The 13,360-nt window shown below is 44.8% G+C and overlaps 1 protein-coding gene across 1 annotated transcript; it reads right to left on the reverse strand.

Moving 5' to 3' along the window:
- Nucleotides 1–6,084: 6,084 nt before the first annotated feature.
- LOC147948695 (uncharacterized) lies at nucleotides 6,085–11,400 on the reverse strand. Its single transcript, XM_087468231.1, has 4 exons — nucleotides 11,066–11,400; nucleotides 7,368–7,371; nucleotides 7,123–7,254; nucleotides 6,085–7,047 (listed from the first exon to the last, which is right to left on the reverse strand). Exons 1-4 carry the CDS (start codon nucleotides 11,398–11,400, stop codon nucleotides 6,085–6,087), a joined length of 1,434 nt encoding a protein of 477 aa, XP_087324357.1.
- Between the last annotated feature and the right edge of the window lie 1,960 nt (nucleotides 11,401–13,360).

The raw sequence follows: 13,360 nt of genomic DNA on the forward strand, positions 1-13,360 counted from the left end.
GCACATCGCAAGCCACCAAAATTGGTGTAAGTAGTCCTCCAATGGAGATCTCTCCGCCCCCTTCTCATCTCTTCATAGCCCATTGTGAGAACTGAGGCCTTCACCTTAGTTCCAAAATGATTTCTGAGCGAGGGTGTTTACCATCGTTCTAGTTCCGAACTGGAATAAAGACTAATTGAAACTTGCGAAGTGAATTTAGTATTCTTATTGCCAAAAGTGAATTTTTCGATCCCCTTTACATTCCTCCCCCTCTTACTTTTATACTCTTGAATTACAATTAATTCCCTATCAATCTAGTCCGTAAATCTTGTCTTCTAATTAATGACTTCAGGGGAATCTTTGACCGCTATACCGAGCTCCAAAATGTCTTTGTTTTGTGACAACCCGTCCCGCAGACTCCACTAGCCCACCGCTAGCCGCCCCAACGGACCCCAAGCTGGCCCTGCAGGGCATCGATCCTAACCCCTCACTGTGGCAAATGGAACTATCCATCAAAGTCCACAGTAGGTTACTGGTGCGCCAGGCGTTCCTCGAACCCTGGTCCCCACCCTTTAACAACCTTCCCACATGACAAGCTGTCACCAATTGCCACGGTGAGGGATGAGGATCGATGCCCTGCATGGCCAGCTTGGGGTCCGTTGGGGCGGCTAGCGGTGGGCTAGTGGGGTCAGCGGAACGGGTTGTTACATGTTTCTCCGTTTTATTTTACTTCACTTCCTTAGATCTTGAAGCAATGGGCCGACCTGGGTGCATCCCTGGCCCATAATGTCTTGTTGGGCCTCGACCCAAGCCCGTATCTCGAGGTGACGGATTGCGGGTACCAACAGTTGCCCCCCAAGTCTGCCGAGCTGACTAGTTCGGAGGACTTTTGATCTTTCGCCAACTACTTTGGGAAACTAAAGATACCCCGTATCCCATGATTTGATCGTGTTAATGATAGGTTTTATCTTCCCGAACAAGCATTGGGACCCACTACTCTGAGCAACACGCTATAAGAGGGACTTCTTGTCTTCCCAGGTCATCATTGCTTCTGACCCGGCTTATATAAAGGTAGCCTCTCCCTTCTCTGCATTTTTTAGTTTTTGCTTTTTGAGTTTTCTTGCTTCTTCTGTTCTTTTCTCTGCTCTTCTTCTGTCACCGGAAAAATCATCAATCTTCTCAGATCAACTCAGTTCCCAATTGAAAACCATGACTCCTCCGAAATCTACCCCAGGTAAAGTTGTTGAACCGCTCATCCCCGGTGTCTTCGGTCCTCATCAGCCGTCTGTTTTTTCCCGGAGCAATGAAGCAGAGATTAGGGGGTCGTGCGGGATACCCTCGGAGATTGAAATTCGGTTCCCTGAGGCGCACAAATCACCAGAAAATCCCCCTCCCGTTTATTGTTGTGCTTTTGAAGCTTTTTTCTCTGCGTGCGGACTATCATTCCCGCTTCCCGAACTGATCGTACGGATGATGTTCGAACTGGCCTTTGCCCTTCCTCAGATGTGCCCGAACGTTGTTCGGACAGTTCTGTGCCTTCAAACTCTGGCAGAAGAGTTCAACTACTCCCTATCCTTGGCTGATTTTCTCCATGTCTTTGCTCCGTCCCCCTTCTTGTTGGTTGGCACAAGCCCTTGTAGTAGTAAGTCTTTCCTCCGTCTCCCATTTCAGATGCTGAAGGCTCGTTGAGACCTACACCGTCAAGACTGGGCGCACCAAGGGTACTCTTTACGTGAGTCCACTCTCCAGGGTCAAAGTTTTTGACAACCTCCCGGAGAAAGATGAGAAATGGAGGAAGTCATTTTTCTTTTTCCCTGTCAACGAGCTCACTTTTGGACATCGTGCGAGCTTGCATGTTTCGAAGTAGGCTTCGAAAATTGGTAGCGTAGCGTTCTTCACTTAGTGTTAGCTTTTATAATATTATCGCCTCTTACCGATTCTTCTTTTTGTTTCAGCTCACTTCGAGCGAGGTCAGCTATCCGCTATGTTTGCGGAGTTCTTTTCCCGATTCTGCAGTCAAGGGCAGATTGCCTGGGATTCTTTCTCGTGCGAAAGGATTAGAGAGTCTGGAGTCAGACTCAGAAGGCGCACCCTCGTCCGCTCTTCCCCTCTGCGAGTTCTCGACACTTCCACCATGAACTATAAAGAAGAGAAAAACCTCAAGAGGGATCTCGAGAATGCAGAGAAGGAGGTAAAAAGGCAGATGGCCGCTGCATTTGCTGAAGGGAAAGCTCGTATTTCCGCTAGGAATGTTGAGTCCACTGTCCCTGATGAGAGCAGGGTTCCAGCTCCCCTCCCAGGTCCTTCCAAACCCCCCCGTGATTGTTATTGCGGATTCCAGTGAGGAACCCCGGGAGGTAGAGGCTCCCCCTCCAGTTTCCGATAGCGGTTGTGTCGAGGTGAGCTCGCAGAAGACCGAGCTGACGAAGAAGAGGAAAGAACCTGAGTCTTCTTCTTCTTCGTGCGAGGAAAACCCGAGGTCGAACCAGTTCTTCTGGAGATGAACGCGGCAAATCCTGCCCGAGAGATGTGGCTCTCCTCTCCGAGAAAAAGTCTAGGGACGGAACCCCCACCTCCGAAAAGAAGTCTAGGGATCCCCAGAGTGCCAAGGAGTCAGGAGGTTCTTCTGTCAGAATCCCCCCGAAAGAACAACGCCCCTCACCTCGTGGTAAGTAGGATCTTCGGGGTAATAAGTTTATGGTTGAAGTTCACCGGGGGAATAAGTTAAATAACTAACTCATCCATTTTACACAGCCCTTCCTGCTTCTCCAGCAGATTTGATTGGAAGTTATGCCCGACCTGGAGTTCATGTCCCAGCCTTTGCCGATATGTCTGAGACCAACCGTGGGAACTTTTTCCATTTCGCGAACAAAGTCATAAAGGTCGGTAGTCCACTTACTCAGATTCCACACAAATGTATATTACTTATTTTGACTTAACGTGCTGACTTTCACAGATGATGATCAAGTTCGACAACTCGGTGGCGTCTTACGAAGAGCAGCTGTTCGCCTCACCTTCAATCTCCGAAGTGACGAAGCTTAAAGACAAAGTGTTCGAGCTAGAGACCCAAGTGGCTGAGTAGATTTGATCTCGGATGAAGAAAGCTAAGATTCAAGTATTCGACCTTGGTATTGCAAACGAGGATCTCAGGGGGAAGCTCAAGAGAGCGGGTGACCTTTATTACGAGGCCACAGAGAGCAAGAAGGCTGCCAATAATAGGCTTCATGAAGTCGAACTCCGCAACAAACTCCTAGAGGCCAGCAGTAGCTGCGAGATGGAGAAGGTCCGGAGAGAAGAGCGCCAATCAATGAGGCGAGCCCTTCGCCCTTTGATTGAGGACGTGAGGGCGCACTTCAAGGAAAGGGAGCGTCTAACCCCATCTTTGGTCAGGGCTGTTGAGATGAAGGCAAATCGGATGCTGATCAAGGAAATCTCGAAGGGAGAGATTGCCGATCTCGAAGTTGAGCTCAAGTCCATTCGAGCTGACGAAGAAAAGGCCGACAGTGATGTCGCGAAGGTAACCCTCCATGACTTTGATATTTCAGCCTTCTCAAGCCTCTTGGCAGAGTCGCCCCCTGAATTGCTATGCAGCAAACCCCCACTGAGCATCGTAATCGATGAATCCGGGACTAACATCGGAAAGATGTCGAACCAGGAAATGGAGGTGATCAGAGCTAACACCCCTAAGGCTGATGCACCCGAGGTGTCGCTGTCCGAGCTTTTTCCCGACGTTCTTGAGGAGTTGACCGCGAGTGCTGTGAATCACAGTTCGGGCCCTGATCTTCCTTTTACTTCCTGAATTCATTTTTCCTTTTGTTTTTTTGGTTGGGGTTGTTCTAGGCCCACGTGGTCCCCTCTCTATTGTTTTGTTGTTTTTTTTTTTTACTCGATTCAGGAGTTTTTTGGTCTTGGTGACCCTCCCACGACATTACCTACTTTATCAATTGAACCCTTATTGCTTGCGTCGAACTCATTGAGAAAGAACGACTTTTGATTGTCGAGAAATTAAAAACTGTTTGCTAAGATTCACACAATGAAGTAACTCACCGAGTGAACTTATCCAAAATAATTTATGGCAGAGAGTAATGAATTTTACTTAGAGTTGGTTAGAAAATTAAGTCGGACCTAAGCATCCGGCAAAGTGCAATGCAAAGTTATTCTTCGGTGCTAAAGTTAATACGAAGTACGTCTTCGGTTTAACATTAGGCAAGTGCCGCGTTGGACTTGCAAAGTCGCTATTGACCAAAACTCTTAGTACAAGGTATGGTTTTGGTTTAGATTCACGAAGTGGAACTTCGGTTTTAAAAGGTACGAAGTTAGACTTTGATTTTAAAGATACGAAGCATGACTTCGGTTTTAAAGATACGAAGCATAACTTCGGTTTTAAAAGGTACGAAGTGAGACATTGGTTTTAAGTTACGAAGCATGACTTCGGTTTTAGGGGTACGAAATGTGATTTTGGTTTTATGGAAAATGTCACGAAGTAAGACTTCGGCATTTAAATTTTGATGAAGTGAAACTTCAGTTTAAAATTACGAAGCATGACTTCGGTTCTTAGTGACCATGCGAAGTAACGTAAAAAGTTTGGTGGAAAACTTTTAGTTTCATTAAATGCGGATAGCTGAACCCGAAGTGGGCTGCCTACGTTCCCTTTTTTGGGATCAAGCCAATCGTAGTTCGATACAATATTTAAATCAAACTAAATGTAAAAACGTTTGAGATGTGAAGAATTCCAAGACCTCGGCACGGGTTTCCCGTCTGAATCTTCCAATCGGTAAACGCCATTTTGGACTTCGCAGGTGATCTTGTATGGACCTTCCCAATTGATTCCCAATTTTCCTGCATTGTTCTCTTCAGTGTTTTCGTGGACCTTTCGAAGGACTAGATCGCCAACTGCCAAAGGCCTGCTTTTGATCTTGGAATTATAATAGCGGGCAACGGTATTCTGGTAATTCTGCATCCGAACTGAAGCTCGATCCCGACGCTCATTTATGGTATCGAGGGTATCCTGTAAAAATTCCTCATTCTCCGTAGCCCAAAGTGGGTTTAGTGTGGAATGAACTCCGGGTACTTCTATGTCAGCTGGGACTATGGTATCGACTCTGTATACCAAGGAAAAGGGTGTTTCGTTAGTGGCCCAGCGAGGTGTTGTTCGGATTGCCCAAAGTACGCCTTTCAGCTCGTCCGGCCAGTGCCCTTTGTGAGAGTCGAGCCCGTTTCTTTAGGTTAGCTAATATGACTTTGTTCATTGCCTCGGCTTGCCCATTACCTTGTGGATAACGAGGAGTTGACTTTCTGAGTCGTATTTTCCATTTCGCACTGAAGCCTTCGAACTGCAAGGAGATGAACTGCGGGCCGTTGTCCGTGACGATTTCATGAGGAATGCCGTATCGGTAGATTATGCCTTTCAATACGAACTACTCTACTTCCTCACTTGTCACTTTCGCATAGGCCGCTGCTTCCACCCATTTGAAGAAATAATCAGTAAGAACTAGTACGTACTGCACTCCTCCCGGTCCCCGATGTAAAGGGCCAATGATATCTATAGACCACCTCATCAACGGATAAGGTGCGGACACCGAAGACAGAAGTTCGGTAGGCTATTGAATTGACAGAGCATGCTTTTGACACTTCTCGCAGGTTCGGGAATATTTCTCGCAGTCGGTGACCATAGTAGGCCAGAAATACCCTTGTCTTTTGATTTTGAAGGCCAGAGTCCGCGCTCCGGAATCATTTCCATTGGGACCATCATGAACAGCTTGCATTAATGTCGCGGGCTCCTCACCAGCGACACATGTTAGATAGGGACCAGCTACACTTCGTCGTAGGAGTACTCCGTTGTAGATGCAATACCGTGCACTGAAGATTTTGAGTTTCCTGCTCACTGCGCTGTCCGAGACAGCTACATAGAGAAAAAGTGGTTCACTTAGTTCAGGCTTAGCAAGGACCAGAGGTTGAGATAGGTAGGCTTTCAGCTCAGCAAACGCTTCCTCGCAATTCGCATCCCAAACAAAGTTTTTCCCTCCCTTTTACAATAGCTGGTAGAATGGGAGGCACTTGTCCGTTGATCGGGATATGAATTGATTGAGAGCTGCAATCCGTCTGTTAAGACGCTGCACTTCTCGTAAAGTCCTTGGGGAACCCCATGGATAAGAAGGCATTGATTTGTCTCGGGTTCGCTTCAATTCCCCGTTCTGTGACAATATAACCTAAAAACTCTCTTGATGGGACTGCGAAAGTACACTTTGTGGGGTTAAGCTTCATCCCGAACTGGTTCAAGATGTCGAAACAAACTTTCAAGTCCGTAAGGTGCGAGCTGGCTTCCTTGGACTTCAACAGCATGTCGTCAATAGAGACCTCCATGGTTTTTCCGAGCTGCTGCTCGAACATCCGATTCACAAGACGCTGGTAGGTTGCTCCGGCGTTTTTCAACCCGAATGGCATCACATTGTAACAATAAGTCCCGCGGTCCGTAATGAATGCGGTCTTTTCCTGACCTTTCGGGTTCATGAGGATTTGATTGTAACCAGAGAAAGCATCCATCAAGGACATCAGTTTGTGTCCCGAAGTGGACTCAACTAGTCTGTCGATGTGTGGAAGTGGAAAACTATCCTTTGGGCATGCCTTATTCAGATCGGTAAAGTCAACGCAGACTCGTGACTTTCCATTTTTCTTTTTTACAACCACCGTGTTTGCAAGCCATTCAAGGTATTTTACTTCATGGATCTGACATGCGCTCAGTAAATGATCTACTTCCTTGTTGACGATTTCAGCTCGCTCGGGGCCGAGTTTCCTTCGCTTCTGCTTCACCGGCCTGAAGGTCGGATCCACATTCAGCTCATGTGAGATGACCTCCGAACTGATCTCGGGCATTTCGTCAACGGACCATGCGAAGGTGGACATATTCTCCTTTAATAAGAAGATCACATTGGCTCGGAGCTCGCTTCCTGATCCAGCTCCGATCTTGATTTCTTGGTCTGGAAACTTATCATTAATAAAAATAGACTTTGTGAGGTCATCTTTGAGCTGCTTCCGAACTGGGCTCTTTGTGACCTCGAGCTGTGGTTGCTATTGAACCAAAAGCTTGTGACTCACGAGATAGCAACTTCTCTCCATTCTTTGGCTTCCTAAAATTTCCCAAACTTCTTGCGGGGTTAGGAACTTGACACACTGATGGTATGTTGAAGCTACAGCCTTCATCTGGAAAAGCCAAGGTGTTCCCATTATCGCATTGTAGGCCTCTGATAAACAGGTTTTCACCAGGGTATCAATTCCCTATGCAGTTGTAGTACAAAGGGTTATCAATCCAAATAGTTTTTTATGCTAGCAGGAAGGATGCAATCAGAACAATGCAAGTCAAGCCAAGCAATTAGGAGTTTTGATCTAACCGTCCTAGAAAAATAAAAGAAAATAATATAAACAAGAAACCACACGACCTAAGCACTCGATGCAAGCATTCGAGTACATGATCGGGTGGGGTGATCGAGTAAGCAAATAAAATATGAACAACTCGAGGGGTTACTCGATGCAGGTTATCATGTACCTGATCGGGTAAGAGATCGAGTAATGAATGGAAATGCAAGCAATTAAAATATGAAAGCTTCTAAGGATGGGGTAATCGAATCCTAAGCATTCCTGACCAGTACAGAAGTCTTACATGCCTCAAGCAAATATTTCCTAGACAATGAATCTCTAAAATCTTGTTAAAACACTCTCGTGATAGAAACAATCAACCTTGAATCACTTCCCTACCCAACTCTCGTTGGAGAAACATGACCAAGCAGGCATTAAGATCCGATTCATTATTGTCAGTAAACCCCTTACTCATCTAATCTCTTAGGCTAAGTGAGTAAACCTCTAGCATTGGTTGATTCAAGCATCTCATCTACACCTCTCGGTGGTAAAACACCTTAGATCTAATCTCATTCTCTCGGTTTGTTGACAGCATTAAGAACACCAATCTAGAAGGAAATCTATTAAACAAATATAATCAACTAAAACATCCTAACCGATCAAGAACAAAAAATCATCTATCCCATCCCTAGAAACTTTACTACACTACTCGGACATCATAGCAAGAAACATAACAACAAATAAGAACGAAAATTGCTTTATAATAAACGATAGAGTAGAGTAGAAAGAATACAAGATAGAAATCTGAAGAAATGATAAAAAGTTATGAAATAAAATCTAAAACAAAAGGGAAAAGTGTTTGAGTCGCTCAGTTCTCTCACAGAAACTCTCGCTCTCTGGTTTGAGGGTCTGCGGCTTTGCGAGGAAGGAGAGGAGGGTTTTATATATGGAAACCCCATTGACCTAGCTTCCCAGACCTGCCTGATGGTCCACTTGATGGGACACACGAGGATGAAGTCGGGTTACTCCTCGGGTAGATCTTCGGGTTGTTCTTCCGGCGCTTGGATCCTCCTTGATCGTGTTGGGGTTCAGACTTGTTCTTCCAGCTCGATGGCTCCTTCGGGTACATGCTCGGGTTTGTCCTTGTTTTCCCCCATTTAAGGCTCTTAAGCACCTGTTTTCATCCAAAACATGCAAATGCAAAAATGCAACACCCTAAATGACATAAAAGTGAACTCCTACAATAAATGACCTAAAAATGCTATGTTAAGGGTATGAACAATGCAAAATATGGACAAAAAAGATGCTAAAAACATGTAGATTAGAGAGTTATCAGACCCCCAAACTTAAATCTTGCTAGTCCTCTAGCAAGGAAGTAGGAGGGTGCGGTTTAAAGACGGGGACTCATAACCTTTATATGCTAAGCGAAGGATTCAAGCTATAGTCCTTAAAGATAGTTTAATGGTGCTAAGATCAATCAACATACTTACAAATATTTTTCTATGCTTGTTACCATGCATCGATCTAGTTCAACCTCCAACTAAAGATAAAGAACATCTCTTTCACATTCAATTAAGGAAGGTGAATTCTTGCAAATGGAAGGTGAATCAAGCTCAATCGGTTTCAAGGGTAAGGCTTTTTAGTAAGGTGGTTTCAAACAAATTCTTTGGGTGGTTTTTTCTCCAAAGAAGGAATGCTAGACAGTTGTGAAAACTATCTAAGAGTGAGAACAATTTGGGCATACAAAGCTTAACTCTTAATGATCTACCCTGTTCTCATTCACTTTTTTTTTTTTTACCAAACACCCTATAATTAAACTACCCACATCCTTGATTTTAACTCTTTTTTTTTACTCCCTAAGGTTTAAACTTTAAAGTTCTAGCACTCTATTCTCTTTTTTTTTTTCTTTTTTTGCTAAACTCCTAATATGCATATATATATATATATATTTTCTTTCTAGGAGACTATAGCAAGATCTTTTCTCTTTTCTTTTTTTTTTAACTTTGAGACTTAGAGCTAATTGATTCTAACCTTAGGGACTTTTTTTTTTATTATTCCTCAACCCAACCCCAAATAAGCATACTAGCCACCTAGCTTTCAAAACTGAATCTATTAGCTAGTTCAAATTCTAACTTAGCTAAATCAAGAGGCAGTTCTTTGTCGTTCTCAATACTCTTAAGGTTTCACAATCTATAGCACAATGAAAAAGACCTCACTCAACAATTCACAACAAGGTTTGATAGAAAGGTTTGGGTTCATGGGTAGGAAAAATGAATTGGGCTAAACGAAAAAGATTGGTATAAATGGAGTGCTAACACGAGTTTAGAGTTACCATGAGCAAGTATTCAAGTTCCATAAGCAAGACAATTAAAGTTCAAATTAAATCCAATAATATAGAGATGTTCCAATGTTCAAACAAGTGGAGGAAGCATTCAAAATACACAAGGTTCTAAGCAAAGATTTTTCATTTTTTTCCAAAGATTGATCTAGCAACAATGAACTGTGATTAAGGGCTATAGCTTCAATCCTAAGGTTTGATTTTAAACAAGGTAATTTTAATCATTGTCCCCTAAGATGCATATGTAACAATCCTATAGGAAACCAACTAGACTCAATCCTAATATGTAAATGCAACTATATGAACACTTTTGTTTTTTATTTTGTAAATTTTTCAAATTTTTTGGGTTTTTTCAATGCACATAGATGCAGACTCAAATGAATAAAACTAGCATGCAAAAATTTTAAATAAGAAAATAAGAAAATAAAACACAATATTAAATACATTCTAGGACCCTCCCCCAAACTTAAATTACACAGTCTCTGTGTAAATAAAAGTTGGAAAAAGAATCCAAGAATCACACAAAATAAAAGAAAAAAAAAAATGCAATGTTATATACAAGGATCATATGAAATTGGTACCTCATGGGTTGGAGAAGAAGGAGGTTGCAGCAGCCTCCATACTCGCCAACGTGTAGCCAGGGTCGTCTCCGGCTTCCGCAGGTGCTGGTGTTTGCTCGTTAGAGAGCTCGGTGATATGCACGAACGACTTACTAGGACCAGCATCCAAGGGGTTGATCGAGGGGGGTATCGCGTAGCTCATCGGATAGGGCATCGGGTAGTACGATGGGTACGCTAGAAGAGGTCCAGAATGATCACCCGTTGGCCACTCGCAGGGTGCATCGTATACGGCATTGTGTATGGCATCTGGTAAGGCGGAGGGAAGAGTCCTGAGTAATCACCAGATTGCGTGCTCGATGGGTGCATCGGATGAGGCATCGTGTATCCCATCGGGTTATGCATCGGATAGGCATCTGAATGGCTTCTCCGCGATGCTTATGGTCATGTGATGTTCTCCTCAGCTTGGGGCTTGTAGGATAATGCTTTGTGAGGCTCTGGAGGTGTCAGTCCTCGAATTCCTCCTAGCGGTCCGCTTCTCCCCATCCATGTTGGTGCGTATGCCGAGGTAGCAGCTGAGGCACAGCTTGCCTTGTCTTGCAGCTGCTTTATCTGACCTCCCATAGTCTTTACCAAACCGGTAAGATCTTTCACCTTTCTCACCAAATACTTGTTCATCCTCTTCAGCCATCCGATCCTCTTGTGGGCTTCCCTCACTCCAACTGATTGCTTTTGAGAGCAAACATACTCCTCAAAATCAAAATCTTCCAAGCTATCTCCCTGTCTTTCCCTGGTTGCTTCTCTCTTCTCAGCTTCGGATTCCTCCTCCGGATTGTACAGCTCCTCCAAAGGCGGTGCAAAGTCAATGTTGTCTCCCAGCTGAACTTTGGTGCACATGACATTAGGTAGGCTCATTTGGGCAGCTCTAGCGGTTGGATGGACGAACTTGAAAAGCGTCATATCGTTAGGCCTCTCATGGGCCAAAAATCTCGCCAGCACGAGGTAGTCTACGTCAAGCCATCTCGGATCGTGTACCACTCCCTTCAAGGGCACATCACAAGCCACTAAGATCGGTGTGACTAGTCCTCCAATGGAGATTTCTCCGCCTCCTTCTCTTTTCTTCATAGCCCATGACTTAAGGTAGAGGAACCGATCGAGCAGCACAAACACCATGCTAGTATCCGCAACATCTCCAGTGTACCATCCCTAGCATTGTCCAAAACTCCACACAGTGCAATGTCCAGCAGCTGGAGCTCATGATCATTCGCATTCCCAGTCTCTTTTCTAGCAAAAAGAGTGCATGCAAGGGACTTGTGAAAATACCTCAAGACAAGGCTCCTTATTTGAGCGGATTTGGAGCTTGTGGTCTTGTAGGGGAGCTTGTCTCCTATTGTCAGCAATAGGGACCTCATTTCCTCCTTGCTAACCTCCATTCCTTCTCCACTACCAGCTTTGAAACCATACAGCTTCTCCATCTTCTTGAAAGTGAGCCGGTATTCTTTGTTTCTCACGGAGAAGGTGATGAACCCGATCCCCCCATCGGATAGTAGGGTCGGGTGGTCCTCAAAGTAGTGCAGCCTCAAAGTTGAGAGAAAGTGGACCGTCTCGTCCTCATAGGCCTCAAGGTGAGCTCGCATCATATGGACTAGGTGGCACATGTCGAACAGAAACTCAACATCTCTAGCGATGCCCAACTGCTTTATCGTCTCACGGTGAGGGTATCGGGTACCAACGAAGCTCATCTTTCGGAAAACCATGAAGAGTTTTACCGGAGTCTCCACTTCCTTTTGCTTCAACCTCCGCGAGGCTTGGTGTGTTCTCTCTCTATGTTCCTCCTCTCGCTCACGGTTCTTCTCCTCTGAGTCTCGATCCTCTTCCTCAGCTGCTCTCTCAGCTACCTTCTCAGCCTTTTCAGAGGCTGGTCTCTTCCCTCTTGCAACCGCAGCTCTGCTCCTTAGCCGCGAGGTTTGGATCTCCCCTTGCTCTTCTCCACCAGCATCAGAATCGACCTCCATAGGGTCGGTAACAGTCCTCTCGGACGCAGACAGGTCCCTACCTCGAGGAGATCAGCGAACAACACTCGCCAACGGACTCGGTGAGCGAACTCGATGGTCTACACGATCGGTTGCTCGAGCACTGGATCGGGTGACGGATCGGGTTGAGCATCAGGTGGGTGAGGCGAAACGTCCAGCCAGTGGTTAGGAATGCGGAACGTTTCCTCTTCCTTGGGATTCTCAAGGTTCGACGACATCACCTCCGGTTGTCGCAGCGGCGGAGGTTGATCTTCTTCCCTTCCTTTGGTAGGTTTTCGTCTGTGGCTCCATTATCGAATCCTTGAGAAGAAAAAGCTAAGCTTCCAGGTTAATAGGGTTAGTTCCCAAAGAAAATCGAATAATACTCGAGTTTGAGAGAGAATAGTACGTATGGAAACTAAAAGCTCTAGGGTTGAAAGAAACTTATCGGTGCTGCTGAAGAAGAAAGGGTTCTAGACCCTTAAATAGAGTAGGGCTAGGGTTTTGGGCTTCGCCGAGAGTGGGCATTCTTGTGGAATTCGGACTCCACTCGCCACCCAAGCAGGGACACGATCAGGCGCGTCGAGTACGGTGTCGGGTTGAACCTCGGGTTCCCCAATTTCATTTTTTCACTTTTATATATATATATTTGTATTTATTTATTTATTTTTATTTTTTAAATAAACATGCAAAAATAGAAAAGAAGTTAAATCAAATAAATCAATATTAAAATAGAATAAAAGATACCTTTGGGACTTTCTCCCAAGTGAGCTTGTTTTAAGTCACTAAGCTTGACTCTTCATGCTCTTTAAGCATGGAATCTTTGGGGGAGAAGTTTTGGAATCTTCTCCACTGCAGCAGGCTGACTCAATGCATTTCCCAAGTCTTGTCCAGGTTCCACAGCAAATGTGGTGTTGACTTCTTCAAGATGTTTGACTTTCCTCTGCTTTGCCTTAGTGGAAAAAGCTTAACCATCAATAGTTGGCTTCTTAATCCCCTTCTTCACATCAAACTCCATCTTGAAGTGCTCACCATGCTCTATTCTGATTTTGCCTTGCTTCACCTCAATCACAGCACCTACTGTCGCCAAGAATGGTCTTCCTAGGATCAGTGGATCGTCT

This window comes from Camelina sativa, chromosome 2, assembly GCF_030686135.1.
Source record: "Camelina sativa cultivar CO46 ecotype springtype chromosome 2, ASM3068613v1".
Taxonomy (NCBI): Eukaryota; Viridiplantae; Streptophyta; class Magnoliopsida; order Brassicales; family Brassicaceae; genus Camelina; species Camelina sativa.

Excerpts from the sequence above, each read along its gene's own strand:
- LOC147948695 (XM_087468231.1), bottom strand. The coding sequence starts at position 11,400 with ATGGTGTTTGTGCTGCTCGATCGGTTCCTCTACCTTAAGTCATGGGCT. Across the intron at positions 7,048-7,122 it reads AGTTCCTAACCCCGCAAGAA|CAACCACAGCTCGAGGTCAC; the intron begins GTTTGGGAAATT and ends TTGGTTCAATAG.